This window comes from Macaca mulatta, chromosome 1, assembly GCF_049350105.2.
Source record: "Macaca mulatta isolate MMU2019108-1 chromosome 1, T2T-MMU8v2.0, whole genome shotgun sequence".
Taxonomy (NCBI): domain Eukaryota; kingdom Metazoa; phylum Chordata; class Mammalia; order Primates; family Cercopithecidae; genus Macaca; species Macaca mulatta.
In genome coordinates this window covers 64,171,842-64,185,007 of record NC_133406.1, presented here as the reverse complement: position 1 = coordinate 64,185,007, position 13,166 = coordinate 64,171,842, and the positions used below count along the sequence as shown (strand labels likewise).

General features: G+C 42.2%; 1 protein-coding gene across 18 annotated transcripts in view; it reads right to left on the bottom strand.

Annotated features, from left to right (window-relative positions):
• The window catches only part of SRGAP2 (SLIT-ROBO Rho GTPase activating protein 2), a 249,373-nt gene that overhangs the window by 27,061 nt on the left and 209,146 nt on the right, over window positions 1-13,166 (bottom strand). For all 18 annotated transcript variants that reach the window (XR_013418269.1, XR_013418285.1, XR_013418270.1 and 15 more), the window contains exons 14-15: window positions 7,089-7,149; window positions 240-317 (exon numbers count right to left, since the gene is read on the bottom strand). Coding sequence is in view for 13 of the 18 variants with exons in the window: in XM_078004577.1 (XP_077860703.1) it covers window positions 240-317; window positions 7,089-7,149 (139 nt within the window). In the remaining 5 variants the exon portion in view is untranslated. The remainder of the gene's footprint in view (window positions 1-239; window positions 318-7,088; window positions 7,150-13,166) is intronic.

Below are 13,166 nucleotides of genomic sequence, written 5' to 3'. Positions count from 1 at the left end.
GATCATCGGCATGAAAGAGGCAGGATGGGTAGGGCTGTGAAGGAAGAAGGAAACTGGGATGTGCCCTGGTATTTCCCTGCATATCTACAGGGGAATGTGTACAAGAGAGCAGGTACCCTCTGAAGAGACAGGTAAGCTGGCTTCCTGACCTCTGGGAACCTCTTAGGGAAGAAAGGGTGGAGCCAATACCCCAGGGGGCTGGCAAATATTTGGTTTTATCTTCAAGACTGTTTCCTTACCTCTCTCAAAGGCGTTTTTGATGTCATTCACTTCCACCTGGGATCCTGACACCCGGAAAATTCCTTCATGCTGTAGTCCTGGCGATACACAGAAAAGTGATCAAGAAGAAAAAGCATATTCACAAGCACAGTGGTAAGCTTAGCTGAATACCTGTCTCCCCCAACCAGTGTGTGTTTAAGCACGCTGTCTCTCTTCTTTAGGCCAAAGGAGAAAAACATGTGCAAGGATGTTGGAAAAGTCACTGGAATAATTTCTAGGCATTCGTTTTCATTAGAAAGCACCAAGTTAGAGACTCCTCTGACTCCAGGGCGACTATGAGGCAGATTCCTTTCCTTGTCTTTGCCTCTCTGTTCCCATCTGTAAAGCAAGGAAGTGACCCATTGGTACTTTTTTAAAATCATCTAGGGTCAAGAATAGAAAAATATACTCAGGAAGCTGAGGCAGGAGGACTGCTTGAGGCCGCGAGTTTGAGACTAGCCTGGGCAACATAATGAGACCCTGTCTCTAAAAAATGTTTGAAAGTAGCCAGGCACAGTACTTGTAGCATGCCTGTAGTCCCAGCTACTCAAGAGGCTGAGGTAGGAGGTTCACTTGAACTTGGCAGTTAGAGGCTACAATGAGCTATGATCATACACTGCCCTCCAGCCTGCATGACAGAGTGGACCCTATATCAAAGAAAAAAAAAAAAAAAAAGAATGGGAAATGGGTCAAGGCATTAGTTCTCATCAGGAGTTTCATAAGGTCTGAGATTATAATATTGCTTTAGCTGTTTTAACATGGTTTGATTGTTCAAGGGGGCAATGCTTTCAATACTTACGAAAAAGAGTGGACATGAAACTATAAGTCAGGAATGTCCAATCTTTTGGCTTCCCTGGACCACATTGGAAGAAAAACTGTCTTGGGCCACAGAGAAAATACTCTAACGATAGCTGATGAGAAAGAAAAAATCCCCCCAAAGTCCCGTAATATTATAAGAAAGTTTACGAATTTGTGCTGCAGCCCATGGGCCACAGGTTGAACAAGCTTGCTATTAAGTGATCAGTCAACGGATAGTATTGCCAGACATTGTGCTAGGCACTGGTTCCTGACTACAGCTTTACTCTAAAGACAAACATGCATGAATGTTATACTACGATAATGTGCACAAGAACTTCTTGGTTTTATTAGAGGAGAAAAACAAATCATGAAAAAAAAAAATGCTGGCATAGTAACTGCTGCTAATCAATGCTTTCACACAAACAAATTACTTGGTGCTCACAATAATAATGTCACAACAAGGTAAAGGTTGGCAACAATCTCATTCTCTGGATGAGGAGACTGATGAGTGACAGCCAGCCTTAAGTTATACAGGAAGTAAGAACCAGGGCCAGGACTCAAACTCAGGCCTTGTGGCTGCAATCATACTCAGTCTTCAACACCAGGCTTGTGGAGCCTATCGGAGTGCAAGTGCAGAGGTTGGGAACCACATTGGTCAGTCTGAGCATGGACATGACTTACAGACAGCACCACACACACAACTGCAAAACCGGTGAGAAATCCAGCAAGTGTGTCATCAGTGCCAGCCCCAGGGGTTGGACTAGACTAGCATCTCTGATTGCATCAGGACCGCTCAGCTTTTCTCAGGATCCCTGGGTCTCAATCTTAAGCATTTTGTCAAAAATCCCTCTGTTATGGCACAATCCTTCAAAAACCTTGACATGCTGGAGAAATCTCAAGTTTTATTTTAGGAAAACAAAATAGACTAATGCTCCATTTTGCCCACCGTTAGAGGGTTTCTTCAGTTAAGAAACCCTCTTGTGCCTCATCTGCTTTTATCTCTAAAGCAGATGAATTCTATCAGCTAGACCTCTGGAGGTAAACCACATAGGCCAGGACAGATTCTGAATCCAACTGAAACAACATTAAGAAGTAAGCAGAGGAAATGTAGTCACCTGGCTTGTAATAGGCCTTAAGTTGTCTGCTCCTGTAAAGGAATCTCCAGAATATTCCTCACAGAGTGGCAGGCAACGTTAAAACCTCATTAGTACCAGTGTAATAGGACTATAATACTAGTTACAAATGCGATGTAAAAGCCAGATAATGTTGTTTAAATATAGTATGTAAACAACAAGTGCTTTGAGAGAAACAGCCACACGTCACAACATGGTATAAGCAAATGTCATCTCGGAAACCGGGCTACTCACTATGTTCTAGTTGGTGAAGCCATTGAACACATTCCTGAAACAGTGTCATCATCTTGTTACTTTTTGGTAGGTTAGAACACCAAGGAAAAGTAGCCTTGGCCTGGGGGTCCAGGACAAGAAGAAATGAGAGGAGAGCTCATTGGAAATCAGGCAGCAGGCCTGGAACACACGGAGCTCTCTTTAGGTCTGGTCTCTGTTTCCTCTTGAGAACTTATGTTTTGGAGGGACTACTATGTGTTCTTGCTCAACAGACAGAATCTCTAGATTCTGGAAGGAGAAACATTAATAAGTGGCTGGTTTCCAGAAAGTAAAGAGAAAAACCAGTTGGCTTTTTATTATACTGCAGGTGAATCCTTGCATAACCAAAGTGACACATCCATGATCTTTCAAATTTTTTCTCAGTTCACACGAACATGAAAGTATAAAACTCATCAGACTTGGATAAGTTATTTGGAAATGGCACAAAACCTTCCATTGTGCACGGAATCCAACCACTGCCAAAAGTTGTTCTCCTGGAGAATTCCTGAAATGATTTCTATAGCAGCCATCTCATGTTCACGTTACATTGCTCCCTTCCTCATGAAAATTTTTTTTTTCCCCATCATGATTCAGTTTCGATTGTTCCTCAAATCCGTTCTCTTCCTTTAAGCCTTCCTGAATCACCCTCACCCACCACTGAGCTTTCTCATCTATATAATGGGGACTATAATGTCTACCTCCCAAGGGATTTGAGGATAGTTAGGATGTGAAAATCCCCAGCATTCAGTGGGCCACAGACTCTTTCAAGACTGACACAGGTTATGAGCTCTATCCTCATTAAATGCCTACACACAAAAATTTTTACCGTGGTTTTTTAGGGAGTTCATGAATACCTTAGGTCCCTATTTGGGAAAAATCAATTTAGTGGAACAGATGTTTTTTGAGCAGCTACTATGTGCTCAATTTTTTAAAAATCCACAATATATTTATTTGCTTGATCCTAGAATATATATAAAATACTTTTAGAATTGCTAATCCATATCTGTGTGATAAAAAAACTACTAATTACTGTAAAATATTTGTTTAGAGATCTTTTTATCTTTAGATTTATATTATAGTCAAGACAAATTACTTAGGTTATTTTTTTTCCTTATTCTCTTCATTGTGGTTATGTTATTCACTTGTAATACAGTTAGGTTTATATGTTACTGTCTGCATTCCATTTTGGGTTGTACCCACACACTGCCTTTATTTATTTATTTATTTGAGACAGGGTCTTACCCTATCACTCAGGCTGGAGAGCAGTGGTGTGATCTCATCACAACCTCCACCTCCTGGGTTTGAGTGATTCTCGGGCCTCAGCCTCCCGAGTAGATGGGATTACAGGTGCCCAACACCACACCCAGCTAATATTTTTGTATTTTTAGTAGAGACAGGGTTTCGCCATGTTGGCCAGGCTGGTCTTAAACTCCTGGCCTCAAGTGATCTGCCCACCTCAGCCTCCCAACGTGCCTGGATTACAGGTGTGAGCCACTGCGCCCGGCTTATTTATCTTTTGAGTACAGGAAACACTAACGTTGTTCTAAAAGTCAAAACTACACTAAGGTAAGAGAAACGCCACTCCTTACCATTTCCCATTGCCCCATTCTTTTCACCTCTTTTCTATCCATCCCCTATAGGTAGCCAATTAAATATTAGTTCCTAGATTCATCCTTCCTGCATTTCTTTTTGCAGAAATGAGAAGATACATGGATATTCTTATATCTTCTTCTCTCTTACATAAAAGGTAATGAAATGCAAAAGAATATCTATATGTATAGTCCCTGACTTATAATAGTTTGACTTACGATTTCTTGACTTTATGATGGTACAAAAATGATACGCATTCAGGAGAAATACTTCCAATGTTGATCTTCTCTTGGGCTAGCAAAATGTAGTATGATATTCTCTTACAATGCTGGGCAGCAACAGAGAGCCACAGCTCCCAGTCAGCCACGTGATTACCAAGGTAAACAACCTGTACTCTACAGTATATAGTGTTGCCAGATGATTTTGCACAACTGTAGGCCAATGTAAGTGTTCTGAGTATACTTAAGGCAGGCTAGGCTAAGCTCTGATGTTCCCTAGGTTAGGTATATTGAGTACATTTTCAACTTTTTATGGGTTTATCTGTATGTAACCCCATCAGAGGCCGAGGAGCATCTGTGGTATTCTACACGATACAGACTCTTTCACATTTTGTTTTTTTCACTTAACAACATATCCTGGGAATCTCTCCATATCAGTTCATGTAAATCTTCCCCATTCTTGTATAGTACTCCACTGAATGAATGTCCCATAATTTTTTCAACCACTCCTCTATGTATGGGCATTTAGGTTCTTTCTAGTATTTTGCAATTACAAACAATGCTGTCACAAATAACCTTGTGCGCATGCATTTTTGTATTGCTGGAGATGTAACTTCATGGTAAATTCCTAGAATTCCTAGAATCTGCTGGATCGTAAGTGCATATGAAGTTTTGTTAGATACTGCCAAATTCCCTTCCAAAAGAGTTGTATCAGTTTGCATTCCCATCAGCAACATATAAATGTGCCTGTTTCCCCAGAGCCTCACCACAGTAATGTGCTAAATTTTTGTCTCCTCATGCACTGTGCCTGTAATGGGTAGAAACAGGTACATTCACGCCACAATATCTGGAACCTGTCCACTTTTCAGCAAATACCACGGCTAACACCCTGGTCTAGGCCACCATTATGTCTTCCTCAGGCTACTGCAGTTGCTTCCTGTCTCCTTCTTACAGTCTTATCTCCAGAGAGCAGCCAAGGATCCTTTAAAAAGATGACTCCCTGTTCAAAATTCTCCAGTGGCTTCCCATCTCCCTCAGAATAAAATCCAATCCTAGCACATTAAGCCCTAAGAGTCTGGCTTCCAGCTTCATCTCCTGCCGCTTTCTTCTTCACTCACTCTGCTCCAGTTACGCTGGCTTCCTGCATGTGGCAAGGTTCTCTGCACTTGTTCCCGCTCCCCAAGATACTCTTCCCCAGATACCACAAGGCTTACTCCCTCACAACTCTGCCCTAATGTCACTTTAGCAGAAGTCTTTTCTCTGAACCAGCTTCAAACAGTGTCCCCTCTTCCTTCTCCATCCCCTCACCTTGCTTTACTTATCTTCAAGACATTCACCAATACCTGACATATTGTATTTACTGGCTGATCAATTGGTCATTTGCTTATCCACCTGTCAGTGAAATGTAAGGTTCATGAAGGCAGGATCTTTTTGTTGGGATATAATAAGCAACCAATATGTATTTGTTGAATGAATGAATGTATGCTGAATGAGCAGTGGCTCAGACTTTCTTTCTCCTATTGTCCCTTAGGCACAAATAATTCATCCTCCCCTGAACTCAGTTTGGACTTACCTTTGCAAACTGTTTGACTATTAATCATTACTATCTTGTGAAATTTCTTATACTCCTATTCTGAATTACCACAGCTTATCTCTTTTTATTTAACTTATCACTTGCTTACTTATTTCTCCCAACTGCAAAATAAAACCACTTAAAGACAGGAACAGTATATTATTCCTGTTTCTGCTTTCCTACATGGCAATGCATGGTACCCAGCATTGATCAGGGACTTGATAAATTTGTTGACTGTTCAATACTGATATACAATGCTGTTACTTTAAATGAATAGGGATAAGATTTAAAAATTATAGCTGATTAGAATGAGATCAATTGTAACCATGCTATAATAATTACTATCCCAAAAACGAACCTGAGCAATGCCCCAGTTTATAGGGAGAGAAAAAGGCAAGGAGAGGGAGAGAGAATAGCTGCCTCTGAATTTAGACAAGCAATATTTTATCTACCTCCTTAGCTCCAGAAAGGTCACTCTGCCCCTTTTCCTATCACAGAAAGAACAGCATCTAAAAACAATTTCTCATGCCCAGTTCCTAGAAATTTTCATAGCACTAGTTCTGTCCTTTCTAAACACTCTAATCCTTGGGAAATCAATTCTCTGGCAATTATTTCCATCGCTAAATTCCGTCCAATGAGACCAGTAGCTGGTGGGGAATGGTGTTTATAAGATTCAGCTTCATCCAAGTAGAAGAGAGTATGATTTCACCTAGGTTGAGAAGCAGCCTGCCTCTGCAGATTCTCAAAAGTTGGATACAGCTTTAAGACCAGCTACTAACTCAGCTCTTGGCCATGCTGTATCCAGCAAGACCAAACCAGAACAAAAATTGATTATAAGGAATCACTGCAACATTGGGAAAGGAGATGTTTTCAAACTAGTCTGGTACAGAAAGTGACAAAATGGTCAGGCTGTACAGTGGGAGATACCCACACTTGCAAAGACTGTGAGTAATGGTGAAACTACTGTTACCACGTAATAGCAGCTGTATTTACATAACAGCTGCAATTTCAAACTTACTCTCAAGCTAAAAAAACGCTGTGTGATAAGTGGCTGAGGCATTTTGCGTCAAAATACATGGTGCCTTTCTTTCAATGTCTAGGTGTGGCTATTCTGAGGTCGCAAAAGTTATGTGCACAAATAAGAACTTATTCCTTTTCTGAGAATGTCAGGATGGGAAGTCAATCTCTATTCTTACTCTACAAAGAATTCCTGGAAGTTCTTCCCAATCTTTGCACAAATATGGACAAGGCTGTCATCCTGCTTACCGTGTCTGCTGATAAACCGGATACAGCTTTCCACCACCAGAGGAATTGCCTGGCTGGAGTCCTGAAAAGCCAAAGGGAAACACAACATTAGAATCTTCAAACAGGGATAGCCCAGGGTCAGAGAAAATGGGCCAAATCGTGCAGAACTGTCTTAGTGGATCAGTGGCCGGTCTACAAAGAAGCACCTGGCCTGTCCTCCAAGTTCCAGAGCACAAAAATACAACTACCTACAGAGAATGCTACACAGATGCCTTAAAGTCAGCATGTCCTAAATAAAACTGATCATCTTTTATCCCAAACCAGTTTCTCACCACCTTCTCCACCACCTAATTAATCAATACATTCTGTCATGTCTGCCTTCTAAATATCTCTCAAATCCATTTGCTTCTCTCTATCTCAACTGCCACCAACCTAGTTCAATCCACCAATACCTCAATTCCCATCCTTGCCACCTTCTGACCCGCATTTCTCTTCCTTCACATAGTGATTAGGTAATCTTTAAAAGTGCACATTTAATTATTTAAACTCTTTCAAAGACCTCTCATTACTCTCTTACACAGCCTTGCATGCCAGGAATCCTGCCTGTGCCTCCAGTTCCACTGCTTGTTCTTTCCCCTGGCTTCTGCTACAGTCATGCTGGCCACGTTTCTGTTCTGCAAAGTCCTCCTTTGCCTCGTGGCTTTGCCTGAGCTGCTCCTGCTGGGGGCATGTTCTCCTTAACCCTGACTGTGACTCCAATGTGTGGATGTGAATATTTGTTGGCACTTGTCACCACTACAGCTCAAACTTCACAAGGGCAGATTCTATGTCAATTCCTGGGTGTCCAGGGTTGGCCATGATGCTCTCACATAAGAGGTGCTCAATTATTCTCAGTTGAAGGTAGCAGAATGAACCAATGGGAGCTTCAGAAAGACGGTTTGTTTGGTATAAAGGTAAGAAAGAAAAGAAAAACTACCTCTAAATAGTGGGGACTAACAGGTACTAAGCAAAGAAGCAGGCCTCCCAGATGTCAATCTTTGCTCTGTTGTTTTGCTTCACAATCTGGCTCATGTCATTGAACTTTTTTGGGCCTCAATTTGCCTTCTACAGACTGGGGAGGGGACTGGAGGCAAGGAGAGTAATATTTCCTATTAGCACATGAACATTAGTGCCTACCATTTATAGAGGAATTTAAAGAGGTGTGAGACCATGTACTAAGTCTTTTAGATGGACTGGTGCTGGTAACAATCCTATGGAGTACATATTATTATTATTATACTCATTAAAATGAAAAAGTGAGGCCAGGTGCGGTGGCTCACACCTGTAATCCCAGCACTTTGGGAGGCCGAGGCCAGTAGATCACTTGAGATCAGGAGTGTGAGACCAGCCTGGGCAACAGACTCTGTCTCTACTAAAAATAGCCTGGCGTGGTGTTGCACACCTGTGGTCCCAGCTACTTGGGAGGCTGAGGTGGGAGGACTGCTTGATCCCAGAGGACAGAGGTTGCAGTGAGCCAAGATGAAGCCACTGCACTCCAGCCTGGGTGATAGAGCGGGACCCTGTCTCAAAAAAGAAAAAGAAAAGAAAAATGAAGAAATGAAGGCTTAGTGAGGTTAAGTAGCTGCTGTGGTCACATAGCTGGCAAGTGGCAAAACCAGGATTCAAACCCAGGCAATCTCCCTCGGAGACCTAACACTTTACCACTATCCATACTGCACCCTAGCAGTTCAGCAAACATTCCAGGTGTACATACCAAGTATTACTCAAAACTAGTAGGGTTTTATTTTATATTTTAAACGATTTTATTATTTTTAGAGACAGGGGTTCCCTCTGTAGCCTAGGCTGGAGTGCAGTGATGTGATCATAGCTCAATGTAACCTTGAGCAAATAGTCTCAAGTGATCTTCCCGCCTCAGCCTCCTGAGTAGCTGGAACTACAGGTACCCACACCACACCCAGCACATTTTTATTTTTTCAGAGGGTCTCGCTATGTTGCCCAGGATGGTCTCAAACTCCTAGCCTCAAGTAATCCTCCTGCCTTAGCCTCCCAAAGCGCTGGGATTACAGGTATGAACCATGGTACCTGGCCTAAACCAGTAGGGTTTTATAATGCAGCTGAATGTACAATAATTCAGCTGTGAGGAAGAAAGAGATCAGGGAGAGGGGCCCGAACTTCACTAGAAAGGGCTTTAGATGTTCAGGACAGAGACTGGACTGTCAAGTGGGATGGCTCTGTGTAGCTTCTGCCTGTTTGACAGGTTTGCGTGGATCCCTCCCCTGGCTCTGAATTTGCTACTGTAGCCATAGGGTTTGGCCACTATTAGGCAAGCAGCTGGGTCTCACAAAGAAGTCAGGCTGAGAGAAGAGCTGACTTAGCCTCTAGCTCTCAAGCTTTCTGGGAACCAGAGATGATGCCAAAGGGAGTACTGTATATGCCAAGGTGGAGCTGGTGTCAGGATGGTCTCAGCGACCCAAATGCTCATCTTCATGACCCCTAAACCCATCTGTTTCCTCCAGCTTTCCAACTATAGCAGCCAGCGTCTGCCCTCTTGTCAGCATCACTGACTGGCCAGTTAGGCTAGAGTGATCTCAGGGGAAGAATCCTTGTCTTCTCTTCCTTATTCTAAGGAAGAAACTGGGTTCCACTATAAAAATGCCAAAAAAAGCTCAATTTGGGGGAAGTCTTTTTATGTTTACAGACTTCTGTTATTACATTTCTCATTTATACATAATAGCAGCAGAAGAATGAAACTAGAGCCCTATCTCTCACCATATAGAAAAACAAATCAAAATGGATTAAAGACTTAAATGTAAGACCTGAACTATGAAATGACTAAAAAAAACCACTGGGGCAATGCTTCAAGGATACTGGTCTGAGCAAAGATTTTTTGAGTAAGACCTCAAAAGCATAGGCAACAAAAGCAAAAATAGACAAATGGGATTATCTCAAGCTACAAAGCTTTTGCATAGTAAAGGAAATGATTAACAGAGTGAAGAGACAACCTAAAGAATGGGAGAAAATATTTGCAAACTATCCATCTGATAAGGGATTAATAACCAGAATATATAAGGAACTCAAACAACTCAATAGCAAAAAAACAAACTATCTGATTTAAAAATGGGCAAATGGTTTGAATAGGCATTCTCAAAAGAAGACATACACATGGCCAACAGGTATGTGAAAAAATGCTCAATGTCACTAATCATGAGAAATGCAAATTTTTAAATAATCTCGTCCCAATTAAAATGGCAATTATCAAAAAGCCAAAAAATAACAAATGCTGGCAAGGATGCAGAGAAAAGGGAATGCTTGTACACTGCTGGCAGGAATATAAATTAGTACAGCCACCACGGAAAACAGTATGGAAGCTCCTTGAGAAACTAAAAATAGATCTACCATATGATCCAGCAGGCCCATTGCTGGTTATATATCCAAAAGAAAAGAAATCAGTATATTGAAGTATCAGTATAACTGTACTCTCACGTTTATTGTGGCATTATTCACAATAGCCAAGATATGGAAGCAGCATAAGTGTCCATCAATGGATGAATGGGTAAAATGTGGTATATACACACAATAAAATATTATTCAGTCATAAAAAAGAATAAAATTCTGTCACTTGCAGCAACATAGATGGAACTGGAGGACATTGTGTTAAGTAAAATAAGTCAGGCACAGAAAGATAAATACTGCATATTCTCACTTGTATGCATGAGCTAAAAAAGTTGATTGCATGAAGGCAGAGAGTAGAACGATGGTTTCCAGAGACTGGGAAGGGTAGCGGGGAGTGCGGGGTTAAGAGGTGAGGTTGGGCCAGGTGAGGTGGCTCATGCCTGCAATCCTAGCACTTTCGGAGACTGAGGTGGGCGGATCACCTGAGGTCAGGAGTTCAAGACCAGCCTGGCCAACATGGTAAAACCTTGTCTCTACTGAAAATACAAAAATTAGCTGGGCACGGCAGCAGGTGCCTGTAATCCCAGCTACTTGGGAGGCTGAGGCAGGAGAATTGTTTAAACCCGGGAGGTGGAGGTTGCAGTGAGCCAAGATTGTGCCATTGTAACCCAGCCTGGGCAACAAGAGCGAAACTCCATCACAAAAAAAAAAAAAGAAAAAAGAAAAAAGAAGTGAGGTTGGGCAGGGCACAGTGGTTCACGCCTGTAATCCCAGCACTTTGGGAGGCTGAGGCAGGCGGTTCACCTGAGGTCAGGAGTTCGAGACCAACATGGAGAAACCCTGTCTCTACTAAAAATACAAAAATTAGCCAGGTGTTGTGGCGCATGCCTGTAATCCCAGCTACTTGGGATTTTCAAGGCACGAGAATCGCTTGAATCGGGGAGGCAGAGGTTGCAGTGAGCTGAGATCGCACCACTACAGTCCAGCCTGGGCAACAGAACGAGATCCTGTCTCAAAAAAAAAAAAAAAAGTGAGGTTAATGGGTATAAAAATAGTTAGAATAAATAAGTTCTAATGTTTGATAGCACAGTAGGATGATAATAGGTTAACAATAATTTATTGGATATTTCAAAATAGACAGAAGATTTGGAATGTTCCCAACACACACACACCAAAAAATGATAAATATGTGAGGTGACAGATACCCTAATTACCCTGATTTGGTTATCATAAATTGTATGCATGTATCAAAATATTACATGTACCCCATAAGTATGTACAATTATGTATTAATAAAAATTATTTTAAAATACTAGCAGCAGAGATAATGAAGATAGTGATATGAGTGTTTGCATAGTTTTGTTGGTCCTACGTTAAATATGACCTAGAGGGAGAAAAGCTGGAAAGCTTACAGGCTACTGGCTTCAACAAATTGTGTGAGTACAAAATTTGGCCGGCATATGCAGGAAACAGAGTATCAGTGGTAAAGGTAAGTAGGAAGGGTTGGCAGGAAACAGGGCAAGAAAAATATTAACCTGCATGTCTGTGGTTACCAGCAGCACTCACATGCAGTCCCCAATGGATAATCTGTGGCAGACAAGGGTGGGCTACAGATGACCTGTCCTACTGCACAAGCATCTTCTAGTCCCCACTGCTCCAGTGGAGTCTAAGAGTCCAGTAGGAGCACAAAATGGACAAAGTCACAAAGGCTTTGAACACTCCCGCCATCCTCCTCTCTCCTTGTAGTGTTTCTGAGCAATGAGTAAATTAATTTCCCTGGGACGTGCCTGTGCACTCCTGTGGTGCCATGATGACCAGCACTTCACCATTGCCTTTGTATAGAGTTGACTGAGTTTATTTTATTTTATTTTATTTTGAGACAGAGTCTCACTCTTGTCACCCAGGTTGGAGCGCAATGGCACGATCTCGGCTCACTGCAACCTCCGCTTCCCAAGTTCAAGTGATTCTCCTGCCTCAGCCTCACGAGTAGCTGGGATTACAGGTGCCCACCACCACGGCTGGCTAATTTTTGTATTTTTAGTAGAGACAATGTTTTACCATGTTGGCCAGGCCAGTCTCGAACTCCTGACCTCAGGTGATCCACCCATCTCAGCCTCCCAGAATGCTGGGATTATAGGTGTGAGCCCTGACTGAGCAGTTTCTACGTTTTTATGTACTATTTGTCTCCTCCTTTCTCCTTCTCTTCTTCCCTCCTCCAATGTTAGAAACCCTTGTCACTTTAATTCCCTCATACACTTTTTTTTTTTTGGTCATGAAATCTTAGGGTTAGAAGGGGCCTTTAAGGAATCAGGCCAAATTCTCATCTAATCAGATTAAGGGAACTTTAAACCAAAAGCAGAGGGAGAAAGGTAGGGCCTAAGTTGGAAAACATAGTAAAGCAGTGGTCCAGTGATTTGCAGGAGAAAACAATCAGAAAGGGACGGGTACAGTGGCTCATGCCTATAATCCCAGCACTTTGGGAGGCCGAGGCAGGTGGATCACTTGAGCTCAGGAATTTGAGACCAGTCTGGGCAACATGGTGAAACCCAGTCTCTATTAAAAAAAAATACATAAATTAGCCAGGCGTGGTGGTGTGCACCTGTAGTCCTAGCTACTTAGGAGGCTGTGGTGGGAGAACTGCTTGAGCCCAGGAGGTGGAGGTTGCAGGGAGACAAGATTGTGCCACTGCACTCCAGCCTGGGTGAC